Below are 19273 nucleotides of genomic sequence, written 5' to 3'. Positions count from 1 at the left end.
GCGTCCTGTCTTGAGGAAGCTAATATTTAGTGAAACACGTCGACGAGCAAGTTTTTGGAGGCGTTGGATCAATTCTCTTTTATTAGACATGTTATAAAGTCAATCTCTATACTTTCGATTCAGCCTTCTGTAACTGCGCTATTGGGTAACTGGTAACTGTGTCTATACAAGGTGTTGTTTGTATGTTTTTTTTTATGTTTTTTAATCATGCTGTAATAAAATGTATATATTTTTTTAATGATTTCTCCTCTTATTATGTGCCCACAAAGTCCACCAATTTTTTGAGTCTCCTAATCCTTATATACTTTCCTTTTAAACTGTTTTATGAAGACTCCAATCCTTAAAAAAAATGAATTGACATGCCCACCTTGCTCCCTGAACGAACGTTTACCTCCTGCTTACACGAACCTTTTTTTTTTTTTCCAGTTCTTCGTCTTTCCACCAATGCAGGACAGTGGAAGGAACCCGCCAGCAAGGTGACCCACGCCTTGGTCAACATCAGGTACGAGATCTGCCGTTTGCGGTCTTGAAATTAATTATTTATGTTCATTTATGTAATGCAGAAGCAACTATATCTCACTATATCATGGATTAAACCATTGTTCTTTAGGATGCAGCCTATCAGAGTGCAGGAAATAGTGGCGGGGGTGGGGCAGAGCCAAGGATTGTTGTGTTTTGTTTTGTTTTTATAAGAATTAAAGACGTTAAAGTGATACTAAACGCTCACTGTTTAATTTACGTTGCCCCTTCTATTTCTGTATATGGATAGTGGCTCTGTAATTTATTTTAATTAAAATAATTGTCCTGCCCAGGACAATTTTCAGCTTTCTGCGCCGTTTGCACGGTCATGCAACACTGTACCCCAACAACATTTTTTATCATTTCTTTTTGAGAGCTTTCTTTTGGTGGTATTTAATTGTCACCGTTTTTTTTTTTAGTTTTTGCTAAACAAACAAAAAGAGATCAAACATTTTGAAAAGAAAAAAAGTTTTTCATAGTTTCTGTCATAAAATTTTGAAAATAGGTCGTTTTTCTCCTTCATTGATGTGGCTGCACTGATGGGCACTGATGGGCACTGAGGCTGCACTGACGGGCACTGATGAGGCTGCACTGACGGGCACTGATGAGGCTGCACTGACGGGCACTGATGAGGCTGCACTGACGGGCACTGATGAGGCTGCACTGGCGGGCACTGATGAGGCTACACTGACGGGCACTGCTAGGCTCCACTGACGGGCACTGCTAGGCTGCACTGATGGGCACTGCTAGGCTGCACTGACGGACACTGCTAGGCTGCACTGACGGACACTGCTAGGCTGCACTGACGGGCACTGTTAGGCTGCACTGACGGGCACTGCTAGGCTGCACTGACGGGCACTGCTAGGCTGCACTGATGGGCACTGCTAGGCTGCACTGACGGGCCCTGATGAGGCTGCACTGCCGGGCACTGCTAGGCTGCACTGACGGGCACTGCTAGGCTGCACTGACGGGCACTGCTAGGCTGCACTGACGGGCACTGCTAGGCTGCACTGACGGGCACTGCTAGGCTGCACTGACGGGCACTGCTAGGCTGCACTGACGGGCACTGCTAGGCTGCACTGACGGGCACTGCTAGGCTGCACTGACGGGCCCTGATGAGGCTGCACTGCCGGGCACTGCTAGGTTGCACTGCCGGGCACTGCTAGGTTGCACTGACGGGCACTGCTAGGCTGCACTGACGGGCACTGCTAGGCTGCACTGACGGGCACTGCTAGGCTGCACTGACGGGCACTGCTAGGCTGCACTGCTGGGCACTGCTAGGCTGCACTGCTGGGCTGCACTGACGGGCACTGCTGGGCTGCACTGACGGGCACTGCTGGGCTGCACTGACGGGCACTGCTGGGCTGCACTGACGGGCACTGCTGGGCTGCACTGACGGGCACTGCTAGGCTGCACTGCTGGGCTGCACTGACGGGCACTGCTGGGCTGCACTGACGGACACTGCTAGGCTGCACTGACGGGCACTGCTAGGCTGCACTGCTGGGCTGCACTGACGGGCACTGCTGGGCTGCACTGACGGGCACTGCTGGGCTGCACTGACGGGCACTGCTGGGCTGCACTGACGGGCACTGCTGGGCTGCACTGACGGGCACTGCTAGGCTGCACTGATGGGCACTGCTAGGCTGCACTGACGGGCCCTGATGAGGCTGCACTGACGGGCACTGCTAGGCTGCACTGACGGGCACTGCTAGGCTGCACTGACGGGCACTGCTAGGCTGCACTGACGGGCACTGCTAGGCTGCACTGACGGGCACTGCTAGGCTGCACTGACGGGCCCTGATGAGGCTGCACTGCCGGGCACTGCTAGGTTGCACTGCCGGGCACTGCTAGGTTGCACTGACGGGCACTGCTAGGCGGCACTGACGGGCACTGCTAGGCTGCACTGACGGGCACTGCTAGGCTGCACTGACGGGCACTGCTAGGCTGCACTGACGGGCACTGCTAGGCTGCACTGACGGGCACTGCTAGGCTGGGCTGCACTGACGGGCACTGCTGGGCTGCACTGACGGGCACTGCTGGGCTGCACTGACGGGCACTGCTGGGCTGCACTGACGGGCACTGCTGGGCTGCACTGACGGGCACTGCTGGGCTGCACTGGCGGGCACTGCTTGGGCTGCACTGGCGGGCACTGCTGGGCTGCACTGACGGGCACTGCTAGGCTGCACTGACGGGCCCTGATGAGGCTGCACTGCTGAGTTGCACTGACGGGCTGCACTGACGGGCACTGCTGGGCTGCACTGACGGGCACTGCTGGGCTGCACTGACGGGCACTGCTGGGCTGCACTGACGGGCCCTGATGAGGCTGCACTGCCGGGCACTGCTAGGTTGCACTGACGGGCACTGCTAGGCTGCACTGACGGGCACTGCTAGGCTGCACTGACGGGCACTGCTAGGCTACACTGACGGGCACTGCTAGGCTACACTGACGGGCACTGCTAGGCTGCACTGACGGGCACTGCTAGGCTGCACTGCTGGGCTGCACTGACGGGCACTGCTGGGCTGCACTGATGGGCACTGCTGGGCTGCACTGACGGGCACTGCTGGGCTGCACTGACGGGCACTGCTGGGCTGCACTGACGGGCACTGCTGGGCTGCACTGACGGGCACTGCTAGGCTGCACTGATGGGCACTGCTAGGCTGCACTGACGGGCCCTGATGAGGCTGCACTGCCGGGCACTGCTAGGTTGCACTGACGGGCACTGCTAGGCTGCACTGACGGGCACTGCTAGGCTGCACTGACGGGCACTGCTAGGCTGCACTGACGGGCACTGCTAGGCTGCACTGACGGGCACTGCTAGGCTGCACTGACGGGCCCTGATGAGGCTGCACTGCCGGGCACTGCTAGGCTGCACTGACGGGCACTGCTAGGCTGCACTGACGGGCACTGCTAGGCTGCACTGACGGGCACTGCTAGGCTGCACTGACGGGCACTGCTAGGCTGCACTGACGGGCTGCACTGACGGGCACTGCTGGGCTGCACTGACGGGCACTGCTGGGCTGCACTGACGGGCACTGCTGGGCTGCACTGACGGGCACTGCTGGGCTGCACTGACGGGCACTGCTGGGCTGCACTGACGGGCACTGCTGGGCTGCACTGACGGGCACTGCTGGGCTGCACTGACGGGCACTGCTAGGCTGCACTGACGGGCCCTGATGAGGCTGCACTGCTGAGTTGCACTGCTGGGCTGCACTGACGGGCACTGCTGGGCTGCACTGACGGGCACTGCTGGGCTGCACTGACGGGCACTGCTGGGCTGCACTGACGGGCACTGCTGGGCTGCACTGACGGGCACTGCTGGGCTGCACTGACGGGCACTGCTGGGCTGCACTGACGGGCACTGCTAGGCTGCACTGACGAGTTGCACTGACGGGCACTGCTGGGTTGCACTGACGGGCACTGCTGGGTTGCACTGACGGGCACTGCTGGGCTGCACTGACGGGCACTGCTGGGCTGCACTGACGGGCACTGCTGGGCTGCACTGACGGGCACTGCTGGGCTGCACTGACGGGCACTGCTGGGCTGCACTGACGGGCACTGCTAGGCTGCACTGACGAGCCCTGATGAGGCGGCACTGACGGGCGGCACTGCTGGGCTGCACTGACGGGCACTGCTGGGCTGCACTGACGGGCACTGCTGGGCTGCACTGACGGGCACTGCTGGGCTGCACTGACGGGCACTGCTGGGCTGCACTGACGGGCACTGCTGGGCTGCACTGACGGGCACTGCTAGGCTGCACTGACGGGCCCTGATGAGGCTGCACTGCTGAGTTGCACTGACGGGCACTGCTGGGCTGCACTGACGGGCACTGCTGGGCTGCACTGACGGGCACTGCTGGGCTGCACTGACGGGCACTGCTGGGCTGCACTGACGGGCACTGCTGGGCTGCACTGACGGGCACTGCTAGGCTGCACTGACGAGCCCTGATGAGGCGGCACTGACGGGCGGCACTGACGGGCGGCACTGCTGGGCTGCACTGACGGGCACTGCTGGGCTGCACTGACGGGCACTGCTGGGCTGCACTGACGGGCACTGCTGGGCTGCACTGACGGGAACCCATAGGCTGCACTGATGAGCCTGCACTGATGGGAACCCATAGGCTGCACTGATGGGAACCCATAGGCTGCACTGATGGGAACCCATAGGCTGCACTGATGGGAACCCATAGGCTGCACTGATGGGTGCTGATGAGGCGGCACTTGTATACAGCACTGATGGGAAGTGAACTTGTACTACATTTAAACTTTAACCACCTTCCGCCCGCCGTATAGGGAAATGACGTCTGCGGGGTGCTTCTATTGTTCTGGGATGACGTCATCCCACTCTCCCAATGTGCCCATTAGTGGCGCCCCCCCGATCTTGGTAAACAGCCAATAACACGGCTCTTTACCCATGTGATCAGCCATGTCCAATCACGGCTGATCACATGTAAACAAGGAAATTCTGGTTATCAGGTTTGCTCTCCTCATACTGACAGCGTGCGAGGAGAGGAGAGCCGATCGGCAGCATCTCATCACAGGGGAGATCAGCACAGATAATCAGGGCACTGATCATTAGTGCACCCCCAACAGTGCCAATCAGTGAGGTGACCATCAGCAATGCCTATCAGTGCCCATCAGTTCTGCATATTAGTGCCACCTCATCGGTGCTACCTCATCAGTGCAGCCCCAACAGTGCCAATCAGTGAGGTGACCATCAGCAATGCCTATCAGTGCTGCATATTAGTGCCACCTCATCGGTGCCACCTCATCAGTGCCCTTCAGTGCAACCTCATCAGCGAAGGCGAAAAATTACTTATTTACAAAGAAACTAGAAACTAAGAAAAGCGTTTTTTTGGGGGGTTTTTTAACAAGCTTTTTGGGCTTTTACCGTTTTTTAGCAAAAAAATGTAAAAACAAAACATTGGCGATTGAGTACCACCAAAAAAAAAAAAAAAATTGGTCTCCAAAAAAAAAAAAAAAAGATAAAAATGTAGTTTGGGTACAGTGTTGTATGACCGCGCAATTGTCATTCAAAGAGTGACAGCGCTGAAAGATGAACATTGTCCTGGGCAGGTAGGGGGGGTGAAAGTGCCCGGTAATGAAGGGGTTAAAGAGACCCTGTCAGATCTGTAAACTGTTCCTTGCAGTAGAAGATGTATGATACTCTCCTCTCTGGTGGTAGTACGGATTTCCTTCTCTGCGGTCCAGCGCTGCCTCTGTCAGACTTCTTGGCATTCCACGTTCCAGTCCTTCGCCCCCCTGTCATAGTCCTCTAATAACGCAGGCACATGGTTCGTCCTGATGGCCTTCACATCATAGGGGGACATGGTAGAGATGTTGGGAGGTCAAAACCACATCGCTCACCGGAGATACATTATCCGGCATACCTGGGAGCTCCCAACGGCAAACCAAATACCAGGCAACACGCTGCGATGTGTGTTTCTTCACTGTCAATAAACTTTATTGGCACTGCTGTGTGAACATTTTTACATCATTACTGTTGCCAGACTTGGCTCCTGCTGACGCGTTTTTCCCCTCAGGGCTCTTAAAACAGAGATTTGGCTCTCTGTTCACTGAAGGTAGTAAAAGAGAAGTGTGCGTTAATGAAAAAAAAATAAAAACCTACATACTCACCTAGGTGGATGTAGCATCAATCCGAGCCATCCCCATCGGTGGGGAGCCGTCCTTGCCAGGAGTACACAGTGGTTATTGCTGGCGGCCATAGCTCCACTACTCTCCTTGGGGCACCCAAAGATCTCCCAGCTCTTCTACAATCCTATAGTGCAGGGGGCTCCACACTTTCTAAACAAAGGACCAGTTTACCATCTGGGAGTAGAAAATGCGCAGGTGTCAGTGTGAGTAAACGGCATCTCCTCTGGTGTTGGGAAGAGGAATAGTGCCCCATTGTTGGCAACAGTTCAAAGAATAGTGCCCCATCATTGGTGTCAGTGGGAGGAATAGTTCCCCATCATTGGTGTCAGTGGGGGGAATAGTGCCCCATCATTGGTGTCAGTGGGAGGAATAGTGCCCCATCATTGGTGTCAGTGGAAGGAATAGTGCCCCATCATTGGTGTCAGTGGGAGGAATAGTGCCCCATCATTGGTGTCAGTGGGAGGAATAGTGCCCCATCATTGGTGTCAGTGGGAGGAATAGTGTCCCATCATTGATATCAGTGGGAGGAATAGTGTCCCATCATTGGTATCAGTGGAAGGAATAGTGCCCCATCATTGGTGTCAGTGGGAGGAATAGTGCCCCATCATTGGTGTCAGTGGGGGGAATAGTTCCCCATCATTGGTGTCAGCGGGAGGAATAGTGCCCCATCATTGGTGTCAGTGGGAGGAATAGTGTCCCATCATTGGTGTCAGTGGGAGGAATAGTGTCCCATCATTGGTATCAGTGGAAGGAATAGTGTCCCATCATTGGTGTCAGTGGGAGGAATAGTGCTCCATCATTGGTATCAGTGGGAGGAATAGTGACCCATCATTGGTGTCAGTGGGAGGAATAGTGCCCCATTGTTGGCAACAGTTCAAAGAATAGTGCCCCATCATTGGTGTCAGTGGGAGGAATAGTTCCCCATCATTGGTGTCAGTGGGGGGAATAGTGCCCCATCATTGGTGTCAGTGGGAGGAATAGTGCCCCATCATTGGTGTCAGTGGAAGGAATAGTGCCCCATCATTGGTGTCAGTGGGAGGAATAGTGCCCCATCATTGGTGTCAGTGGGAGGAATAGTGCCCCATCATTGGTGTCAGTGGGAGGAATAGTGTCCCATCATTGATATCAGTGGGAGGAATAGTGTCCCATCATTGGTATCAGTGGAAGGAATAGTGCCCCATCATTGGTGTCAGTGGGAGGAATAGTGCCCCATCATTGGTGTCAGTGGGGGGAATAGTTCCCCATCATTGGTGTCAGCGGGAGGAATAGTGCCCCATCATTGGTGTCAGTGGGAGGAATAGTGTCCCATCATTGGTGTCAGTGGGAGGAATAGTGTCCCATCATTGGTATCAGTGGAAGGAATAGTGTCCCATCATTGGTGTCAGTGGGAGGAATAGTGCTCCATCATTGGTATCAGTGGGAGGAATAGTGACCCATCATTGGTGTCAGTGGGAGGAATAGTGACCCATCATTGGTGTCAGTGGGAGGAATAGTTCCCCATCATTGGTGTCAGTGGGAGGAATAGTGCCCCATCATTGGTGTCAGTGGGGGGAATAGTTCCCCATCATTGGTGTCAGCGGGAGGAATAGTGCCCCATCATTGGTGTCAGTGGGAGGAATAGTGCCCCATCATTGGTGTCAGTGGGAGGAATAGTGCTCCATCATTGGTATCAGTGGGAGGAATAGTGACCCATCATTGGTGTCAGTGGGAGGAATAGTGCCCCATCATTGGTGTCAGTGGGAGGAATAGTGCCTCATCATTGGTGTCAGTGGGAGGAATAGTGACCCATCATTGGTGTCAGTGGGAGGAATAGTGCCCCATCATTGGTGTCAGTGGGAGGTATAGTGTCCCATCATTGGTATCAGTGGGAGGAATAGTGTCCCATCATTGGTGTCAGTGGGAGGAATAGTGTCCCATCATTGGTGTCAGTGGGAGGAATAGTGCCCCATCATTGGTATCAGTGGGAGGAATAGTGTCCCATCATTGGTGTTACTGGATAATAACAAGCTAAGGCAGTGGTTCGGAGATCACTGCTCTAGTAAATAGTACAAAAAAAAGAAAATATAAAAAATCACCATGTGCCGATAAAGTGTTTGGTTGGCCTGAAGAAAAGGTGTCCTCCCTAGTTGCAAACTGAGAAGCGATCGTACAGCATTGTCATCCCCTCCACATGAATGATGTACAAAGGGGACATTTTAGCAGGATCGCTGGGTAAGGAGAGCGGGAATGGGGGGGTAGTACATTGTAGTAGTGGGGGGGGGGTAGTACATTGTAGTAGTGGGGGGCGGGAGGGTAGTGCATTGTAGTAGTGGGGAGGGCAGTGCATTGTAGTAGAGGGGGGGTTAGTACATTGTAGTAGAGGGGGGGGGTTAGTACATTGTAGTAGTGGGGGGGTTAGTGCATTGTACTAGTGGGGGGGTTGTGCATTGTAGTAGTGGGGGAGGGGGGTGCATTGTAGTAGTGGGGGCTGGGAGGGTAGTGCATTGTAGTAGTAGGGGGGGGGGGGGCATAGTGCATTGTAGTAGTGGTGGAGGGAGGTGCATTGTAGTAGTGGGGGGATAGTTTATTTTAGTCGTGGGGGAGGGGGGTGCATTGTAGTAGTGGGGGAGGGTAGTGCATTGTAGTAGTGGGGGGATAGTTTATTTTAGTCGTGGGGGAGGGGGGTGCATTGTAGTAGTGGGGAGCGGGAGGGTAGTGCATTGTAGTAGTGGGGGAGGGTAGTGCATTGTAGTAGTGGGGGAGGGTAGTTCATTGTGGATTCGATGCAAGTCAGCACAGAGGAATGTACGGCTTGGAGATGGATTTTGCCTGGTGACACACTTTAATGGCGGCCTCCCTGAACATCTGTAGCCTGTCATCTGTATGATGTGAACTGCCATACACACGTATGTAAAGCGGCGGGACGAGCGGAGAAGCAGATTATTGTGTACGTTTAATGCCAGAGACCGAACGTTTCCGACAGGGGAAAAGAAAACAAGCCCCTTTCATCCTGATCAGTGACACTCGTGTTTGTTCTCGCTCCTCATTGCCATGTGCAGTCACGCTTTTCTCTTCACAGAACTGTCTAATAACCGATCAACCAGTAGATTTTCCTGGATGCCGATCGTTCACAGTGACATTACGGATTTATCATTTCCCTTCAGCAGGCAAACGCTATAAATATCACCTGCGTGGCCAAATCTAATGGCTGGTCAATATTGGAGACGAATTGTCTCGGGCATTTCAGAGAATGATTATTCAGAGTTGCTCGCGTCGTGCGGATCGAGCTAATCGACAAATGTCTGATGTGGGGAGAATGTCTCGGGATTAAAGCCGTGTCTAGATTGGATGATATGTGGAGGTATCTAGGAGGATTAGTTCACACGGGCGTTCTACCGCAGTACTCCCCAATCTTTTTGGCATAGGGGACCGGTGTAGAGGGAAGAAAACTTTGCCAAGGACCGGTGGGGTGGTTGGCGAGTGGGCAAGGCGGGCTCCGTGGCCAATTTGTCGGGGCAATGAATGGGGGTAACCCTTCAATCATCACGGCACCATGGTTGGTATGGTGTAAGGGAGATTGAAGCCCCTTTTTTTATTATTACATTGTAATATAAAATGAAATAGTTAAACTCGTCATTCAAAATCAATGGGTGCCCCGAGTGTGTCACTTGCCACCGTCGCCTTCCACCAGATGCAGCTTGTCACTTGCCACCATCGCCTTCCACCAGATGCAGCTTGTCACTTGCCTCACAATGCTTTCCTCAAGGTTTTGTTTCGTCATATGGGCTCAGATGGCAAAAGAGAGATAGCCATGAGGCTCAAAATGGTGGAGTGAGCCATGCGGCTCGGGCACAAGCCAAGAGCGAAAAAAGGATAGAGACAGAGAGGCTCTCTGGCTCGTTTAATCCTTTATACCTCAATCATACACCATCCAGACCCAACCCCATTGCCATCCCATCTAGACTTTTGACGAATCGCAGTACTTGTGGGGATTATACTGCCACCAAATGCAGCTTGTCACTTGCCACCGTTGCCTGCCACCAGATGCAGCTTGTCACTTGCCACCGTTGTCTGCCACCAGATGCAGCTTGTCACTTGCCACCGTTGCTTGCCACCAGATGCAGCGTGTCACATCACCTGCTACCAGATGCAGCTTGTCACTTGCCACATCGCCTGCCACCAGATGCAGCTTGTCACTTGCCACCGTTGTCTGCCACCAGATGCAGCTTGTCACTTGCCACCGTTGCTTGCCACCAGATGCAGCGTGTCACATCACCTGCTACCAGATGCAGCTTGTCACTTGCATTCAGAGATGGTATTCTGCATACCTTGGATGTAACGAGTGGTTATTTGAGTTACTGTTGCCTTTCTATAATCTGGAACCAGTCTGTCCATTCTCCTCTGACATCAGCAAGACATTTTCCTCCACACAACTGCCGCTCACTGGATATTTTCTCTTTTTTCCGACCATTCTCTGTAAACCCCGAGAGATGGTTGAAAATCCCAGAAATCCTCAGACCAGCCCGTCTGCCACCAACAACTATGCCACGTTCAAAGTCCCTTCAATCCCCTTTCTTCCCCCATTCTGATGTTCGGTTTGAACTTCAGCAAGTCGTCTTCACCACCCCTAGATGCCTAAATGTATTGAGTTGCTGCCACGTGATTGAGGTGTACCCATTAAGGTGGCAGGTGGGCGTATTTCAAGGTTTTCGTCTTTCAGCTGTAATTGAAGTGCGTCTTTAATACTTCTGCTGCCATCAGCTTCCTGTATATATTGCCTTATAAAAGTTCCCTTTCCCGGGATGTGACAAGACTGTAAGCCTCGGTGACTGATCCCAGGGGGCGCCTCTGTCTGCATAAAGAAAGCTTATTAATTTTTTTTTCCCCCTCTCTACCAGATGGGACCCGGAAAGGTTAATCTTTTCATACCAGTTAAGTTTTCTCCGGAGACATGCTGGCATATCCTTGATGCTTTCATCATTTTTTTTATTGCACCTACATTCCGGCAAGCTTATAGATCATACAGAAAGATTCCGTCGCCGTCTACCAGCCACGCTTCCGTCATTGCCGTGCCGCTTTATGGCGGTACACACGGGGGGAGGGGCCCCATGCTGCGATTTCCTACTTTGTCCAATTTAAACCTTGCATAGGGAAAATCTGGATTAACCACTTCCATACCATATATATACATATATAATATATTTTTTTTTTTCTTTTAGCAGGAAACCCTAGGGAATAAATTGACAGTTGTTGCAACTTTTTACGCCACACGGTATTTGCACAGCAATTTTTCAAATGCGTTTTAAAACAAAACAAAAAAAAAAGTTTCATGGATTGAAAAACAAAACCGTAGTTAGCCCAATGTTTTAGTATAATGTGAAAGATGATGTTACGCCGAGTAAATAGATACCCAACATGTCACACTTTACAATTGCACACTCTTGTGGAATGGCGACAAACTACGGTACTTAACCACTTGCCGCACGCCATATAGCAAGATGACGGCGGCAAATTGGTTGCGCTATCCTGACCGGACGTCGTATGAGGATATCAAGCCGCTAGGTGCCCCCGGGGGCACGCGCATCACGGCGATCGTTGTTGCGGGGTGTCGGTCTGACACACCGCAACTGCGATCTCGGTAACGAGCCTCTGACAGAGGCTCTTTACCACGTGATCAGCCGTGTCCAATCACAGCCGATCGCCATGTAGACAGGAAGAGCCGTTGATCGGCTTTTCCTCATTCGCGTCTGACAGACGTGAGAATAGAGGGGAGCCGATCGGCTGCTCTCCTGACGGGGGGGGGGGTTGATCTGTGCTGATTGTTTATCAGCGCTGCCCACCCAGGACCACCAGGATTCCGCCAGGACCACCAGGGATGGCCACCACACTGGACCACCAGGTATGCCACCCTAGACAACCAGGGAAATGCCAATCAGTGCCCAGGCAGCTGCCAATCAGTGCCAATGAAAAATGCCTGGTAGTGCCACCAGTGATGCCCATTAGTAAAATCTATCAGTGCCAGCCGTCAGTGCCTATCAATGCCCATGTGTGCCGCCTTTCAGTGCCCAGCAGTGCCGTCTATCAGTGCCACCCATAAGTACCCATCAGTGTCGCCTATCAGTGACCACCAGTGCCACCTATGAGAACCCATCAGTGTCACCTATCGGTGCCCATCAGTGCCACCTATGAGTGCCCATCAGTGTCTCCTATCAGTGCCCACCAGTGGCACCTATGAGTGCCCATCAGTGCCGCCTATCATAGCACCTTTCAGTGCCCATCAGTGCCGCCTATCATAGCACCTTTCAGTGCCCATCGTCAGTGCCCATCAGTGCCATCTCAATGCCCATCAGTGAAGGAGAAAACTTACTTATTTACAAAATTTTATAACAAAAACAAAGAAAAACTTTTTTTTTTTTCAAAATTTTCACTCTTTTTGTATTCGTTTAGCAAAAAATAAAAACCGCAGAGGTGGCCAAATACCATCAAAAGAAAGCTCTATTTGTGGGAAAAAAATGATAAAAATGTAGTTTGAGTACAGTGTTGCATGACCGTGCAATTGTCATTCAAAGTGTGACAGCGCTAAAAGTTGAAAATTGGCCTGGGCAGGACGGTGCGAAAGTGCCCGGTATTGAAGTGATTAAAAATCTCCATAGGCGATGCTTTAAAAATTTCTACAGGTTACATGTTTAGAGTTACAGAGGAGGTCTAGTGCTGGAATTATTGCCCTCGCTCTCATGATCGCGGCGATACCTCACATGTGCGAACACCGTTTACATATGTGGGCGCGGCTTACGTATGCGTTGGCTTTTGTGCGCAGGGACTGAGACGCTTTAAAAAAATTCTTTTTTTAATTTTACTTATACATTTTTTTCCACTTTTCTCTTTAACTACTTCCCGACCAGCCACGGCTGTTGTACTGCGGCAGGTTGGCTCTCCCGCATTAATCGCCGTCATTGTACGTCGGGAGCCAATTGGCGGGGATCTGCTAGTGTAAACAAAGCAGATCCCCGTTCTGTCAGGAGAGTAGAGTGAGATTGTCTGTTCCCAGTGATCAGGAACAGCGATCTCTCTCTGTACTCCCTGTCAGTCCCCTCCCCCCCCACAGTTAGAAACACCTCCCTAGGAAACATTGAACCCCTTGATCACCCCCCTAGTGTTAACCCCTTCTTTGCTAGTATCATTTATACAGTAATCGGTGCATTTCTATAGCTCTGGTCTCAAAAAAGTGTCCGATGTGTCCGCTGCAATGTCCGGAGTCCCGCTAAAAATCGCAGATCCCATTACTACCGTAGTAAAAAAAATAATAATAATAAAAATGCCATAAATCAATAACCTATTTTGTAGACTCAAGAACTTTAGCGCGAACCAATCAATATACGCTAATTGGGAATTTTTTTTTACCAAAAATATGTAGAAGAATACATATTGGCCTAAACTGAGGAAGACATTTTGTTTTGTTTTTTCATTTTGTTTTGTTTTTTTTTTGGGATATTTATTAGTAAAAAAAAATTGTTTTTGTTTGTTTTTCAAAATTGTTGCTCTTTTTTTGTTTATAGCGCAAAAAAAAAAAAAGAAAGCTCTATTGGGGGGGGGGGGGAAGGACATCAATATAATTTGGGTACAGTGGCGCACGACCGCGCAATTGTCCGTTAAAGCGACGCAGCGCCGAATCACAAAAAATGGGCTGGTCAGGAAGGGGGCAAATCCTTTCAGAGCTGAAGTGGTTTTTTTTTTTTTTTTTGTTTTTGTTTTATCTCTTTTATTCCTATTACAAAGAATGTAAACATCCCTTGTAAGGAGAATAGTGTGTGACAGGTCCTCTTTATGGAGAGATGTGACCCCACATTTCTCTTATAGGTTGGAAAGGGCGAGATAAAAAAAAAAAAAAAAATTAACCCTGCCTTTCCAGCCAAGTACATGGCAATGTTTACTTCCGCTGCCTGGACATGACGTCATCGCGTTGCGTCCGGGCCTCCGAAGGTCATATCTGGTTATCTGGTCAAATCTCTATGCTTAACCTCCGGTAGAAGCGCGCCTGTAAGATCGATCAAGCGGATGAACTGCCATCCAGTCATCTCCGCTCAAAGAACAATTCCTTCCCCCCTTCCAACACAAATCCACTCCCCTTCCCCCCTGTAATCTCCTTGTGACGCCCCCCACCACACATGATACCACAATGTCCATAGAACAATACTTGCCCCCTTCCAACACAAATCCACTCCCCCCCACCTCATATGATACCACAGTGCCCATAGGACAATACTTAACCCCTTCCAACACAAATCCACTCCCCCACCCCATAATCTTGTGGTGCCCCCCACCTCACATGATACCACAGTGCCCATAGGACAATACTTACCCCCTTCCAACACAAATCCATTCCCCCCCATCTCCTTGTGGTGCCCCCCACCTCAATTGATACCACAGTGCCCATAGGACAATACTTACCCCCTTCCAACACAAATCCAAACCCCCCCCGTAATCTCCTTGTGGCTCCCCCCACCTCACATAATACGACAGTGCCTATAGAACAATACTTACCACCCTCCAACACAAATCCACTCCCCCCCCAATCTCCTTGTGGCGCCCCCCACCTCACATAATTACCACAGTGCCCATAGAACAATACTTACCCCCTTCCAACACAAATCAACTCCCCCCTCCCCGTAATCTCCTTGTGGAGCCCCCCCACCTCACATGATACCACAGTGCCCATAGGACAATACTTAACCCCTTCCAACACAAATCCACTCCCCCACCCCGTAATCTTGTGGTGCCCCCCACCTCACATGATACCACAGTGCCCATAGGACAATACTTACCCCCTTCCAACACAAATCCACTCCCCCCATCTTCTTGTGGTGCCCCCCACCTCACTTGATACCACAGTGCCCATAGGACAATACTTACCCCCTTCCAACACAAATCCACTCCCCCCCCCCGTAATCTCCTTGTGGTGCCCCCACCTGATACCACATAGGACAATACTTACCCCCTTCCAACACAAATCCACTCCCCCACCCCCCGTGATCTCCTTGTAGCGCCCCCCAACTCGCATGATACCACAGTGCCCAGGGCAACCACCCCTCTATTAGACCCACGATATCTCCTCTGGCCTCCAATGCATCCGATCACACACACCGATCGGCTGCTTTCCTGGCCGCTAACGGACGGGGAGGGTCAACAAAAAACTGAAACCGAGAGTGACTAAATCCTCAGCGCTTCCAGTTTCCGACGAAACTCAGTGGGAGGAACAACATCCGTTCCTCTCACCATGTCCCAGGAACCGGATGCCGCTGGTCGCGGTCGCTCGGGAAAGGCAGCAGTAGGGGGGGGTGAGACCTCCATCCACCGCCTGTAAAAGTAATTCAGGGGCTCCATAGTTACTAGAATTACCTTTTGCATTGAAGGGAATCCCCGGCCCCAAAAAAAACCTGATATCTTGATCATTGCTGCAGCGATAACCGAGATATCACCCTTCCAATCCAGCGACGTACCGTGTGGTACACATGCGGATCTCCAGCCTGGCCCAAAATGCCTTTTGCAATCTGCTCTTGCCCCCACCTCCAGATGGGACTGAATTACTACTGTTGGCTCCACCCATGTACAGGCCCACTGCACCCGGCCTCTTGCCGTAGGTGTGGGGTGCTTGGTTCCCATGCCCTAGGTGTGGGGTGCTTGGTTCCCATGTCCTAGGTGTGGGGTGCTTGGTTCCCATGCCCTAGGTGTGGGGTGCTTGGTTCCCATGTCCTAGGTGTGGGGTGCTTGGTTCCCATGCCCTAGGTGTGGAGTGCTTGGTTCCCATGCCCTAGGTGTGGGGTGCTTGGTTCCCATGCCCTAGGTGTGGGGTGCTTGGTTCCCATGCCCTAGGTGTGGAGTGCTTGGTTCCCATGCCCTAGGTGTGGGGTGCTTGGTTCCCATGCCCTAGGTGTGGGGTGCTTGGTTCCCATGCCCTAGGTGTGGGGTGCTTGGTTCCCATGCCCTAGGTGTGGGGTGCTTGGTTCCCATGCCCTAGGTGTGGGGTGCTTGGTTCCCATGCCCTAGGTGTGGAGTGCTTGGTTCCCATGCCCTAGGTGTGGGGTGCTTGGTTCCCATGCCCTAGGTGTGGGGTGCTTGGTTCCCATGCCCTAGGTGTGGGGTGCTTGGTTCCCATGCCCTAGGTGTGGAGTGCTTGGTTCCCATGCCCTAGGTGTGGAGTGCTTGGTTCCCATGCCCTAGGTGTGGGGTGCTTGGTTCCCATGCCCTAGGTGTGGGGTGCTTGGTTCCCATGCCCTAGGTGTGGGGTGCTTGGTTCCCATGCCCTAGGTGTGGGGTGCTTGGTTCCCATGCCCTAGGTGTGGGGTGCTTGGTTCCCATGCCCTAGGGCATGGGGTGCTTGGTTCCCATGCCCTATGGGGGGGGGGTGCTTGGTTCCCATGCCCTAGGTGTGGAGTGCTTGGTTCCCATGCCCTAGGTGTGGGGTGCTTGGTTCCCATGCCCTAGGTGTGGGGTGCTTGGTTCCCATGCCCTAGGTGTGGGGTGCTTGGTTCCCATGCCCTATGGGGGGGGGGTGCTTGGTTCCCATGCCCTATGGGGGGGGGGGGTGCTTGGTTCCCATGCCCTAGGTGTGGGGTGCTTGGTTCCCATGCCCTATGGGGGGGGTGCTTGGTTCCCATGCCCTAGGTGTGGGGTGCTTGGTTCCCATGCCCTAGGTGTGGGGTGCTTAGTTCCCATGCTCCAAAAGAGCGTGTGCCCCCACCTGACTTATTCATGGGTCCTGACATCACTGCACTAGGGCTCTGCCTTAAAGGGGCCTAACACCTGATGACACTATCTTCTTTAACCAGACGCTATTCTGGTACAAAGCCACCCAGTGGCAAAGTAGCTAACTACACCTGCCTACAGGTGGAGACAAAGCCTACGGTCTTGCCTCTGGGGTCCCCAAAATCTAACATTTTACTCAAACCACCTATAAGTGAAATGTGACCGGCCTCTAGAAGGAACCTTCCATGCCCTAAGACTGCTGACCCCCAGTGATCTTTGTTCCGTTTCAGCAACTTACAAAGTTTGCAGTCGGTGTAACTTTTTTTTTTTTTCTTTAATTGATTCAATCATTTCCAGCTCTTTTCCGCCTGTCTTGGCGCCGGCCCAGAGATAGTTTGCAGAGCGCACAGTCCTCGATTGACACCGCTGATTTGTGAATCTTGTCAAGTGTCACAGCCGGTCAATTAGAATGTTCACCGATCTATGCTGGGACACTAATGACCTCCGACACGCTGTCAGCTTGTAGGAATCTGCATGGAACCATGATGTAATGAAAGATCGCTCCGTGACCTGACGTGATTCCCCTCCGATCGAAACTTTTCTCTAGGAACGCAGTACAAAGTTACATACAAGAGCCACTTGAAATCCGGTCAAGAACGCGGTGACGTACAACACTACAACGAGCCGAGAAAATTAAGCTCAATGCTTCCGAGCATGCGTCCAATTGTTTCCGAGCATGCGTAGGAATCTTGCGCGTCGGAATTACTACAGACGATCGCATTTTCGGATAGGAGCTTTTTCCGACCAAAAAATTTAAAACATGCTCTCAATCTTTTGCTGGCTGGAATTCGGCCAGCAAAAGTCCGATGGAGCGTACACACGGTCGCATTTTCCGACCAAAAGCTCTCATTGGACTTTTGCTGGCCGAATTTCCGATCGTGTGTACGGGGCATTGGTTTCTGTCAGTAAATTTTGTAAATAAGTAATTTTTCTCCTTCACTGATGGACGCTGGTGAGGTGGCACTGATGGGCTTCACTGATGAGGCAGCACTGATGGGCTTCACTGATGAGGCAGCACTGATGGGCACTGGTTGCACTGATAGGTGGCACTGATGGGCACTGATGAGGTGGCACTAATATGCTGCACTGATAGGTGGCACCGATGGGCACTGATAGGCTGCACTGATAGGCGGCACTGGTGGGCACTGATAGGATGCACTGATGAGGCCGCACTGATGAGGCCGCACTGATGGGCACTGGCTGCACTGATAGGTGGCACTGATGAGGCACTAATATACCGCACTGATAGGCGGCACTAATGTTCTGCACTGATGGACACTGATAGGTGGCACTGGTGGGCACTGATAGGTGGCACAAATGGGCGATGCTGATAAGCAGGCACTGAAAAGCAGCACTCATTGTCATCCCTAATGGGCACTGGTATCACTGATGGGCACTGATTGGTGTCACTGGGGCTTCACTGTAATCCGGGCACTGATGGCCTTTCCAGGTGTCCCCCTGCGAGGAGATGCCGCTGGTTGGCACTTCCACATTTACATGTGACCGGCTGTGATTGGACACAGCCGATCACATGGTTAAAGAGCTGCGTTAACGGCTGTTTACAGAGATTGGGTCACGCCATAGGCCATCCTAGGAATACGGCGCGGCCGTATGACGTCCACCCAGAACGAGATTTGATGGTGGACTGGCGGGAAGTGGTTAAATTGGTACTTTTTGCTAGAAAATTACTTATAACCCCCAACAATTGTCAGACTGTACAGGCCGGAAGCATACACTGGGATAATGTTGACCGGAGAGATTGGGGAATAGTCATCTGAATGAGACACATAGGAGTACTCAAATATGCAATAGACTGAATACCACCTGAATAGACTGAACAAGTCTACCTACCCATTGGCTGTTACCACCATCCCGGTGGATCTGGGCACGTCTGGGGACTCTGACTAGTAGTGTCAGGAACTTTTGGACCTTGCTATTTAGGTTACATATTAAGTCCTACAGGAGACCTATATATAGGTCAGAATGGCAGCAGGGACATATGTGAAAATACCATAGATTCCCTGATATATTAGACCCGCCAGTTGCCTCCGGTGTTCTGGTGTCTTGGACTTATGTAGCTAATCTGGGCCCCGGTAGACTACATGTTCCCCCGTGACTATAAGTCCATAGGTGACATCTCTCCAGTCAATCTCTTGTTTTGTATTCCAGCGCCGCCCCCCCCACCCCCCACCCCCCCCCCCCACCGCTGCATTGAGACGAGTACTATATGGTCTTATTAAGCCCTGATGAAGCAAAAATTGGGGAAACGCGTCAGTAAATGAGAGAATACTAATGGAATGGGTCCTATGTAGCTGTCTAG

The 19273-nt window shown here is 52.1% G+C and overlaps 1 protein-coding gene across 1 annotated transcript in view; it reads left to right on the top strand.

Moving 5' to 3' along the window:
* The window catches only part of ARMH3 (armadillo like helical domain containing 3), a 213076-nt gene that overhangs the window by 122130 nt on the left and 71673 nt on the right, over nucleotides 1-19273 (top strand). The window contains exon 22 of the mRNA XM_073595364.1: nucleotides 427-502. Coding sequence (XP_073451465.1) covers nucleotides 427-502 — 76 coding nt within the window. The remainder of the gene's footprint in view (nucleotides 1-426; nucleotides 503-19273) is intronic.

Source organism: Aquarana catesbeiana, linkage group LG08 (genome assembly GCF_042186555.1).
Source record: "Aquarana catesbeiana isolate 2022-GZ linkage group LG08, ASM4218655v1, whole genome shotgun sequence".
Taxonomy (NCBI): Eukaryota; Metazoa; Chordata; class Amphibia; order Anura; family Ranidae; genus Aquarana; species Aquarana catesbeiana.
Note: the sequence above shows the minus strand (reverse complement) of the source record. Positions and strands in the feature narration are given on the sequence as shown.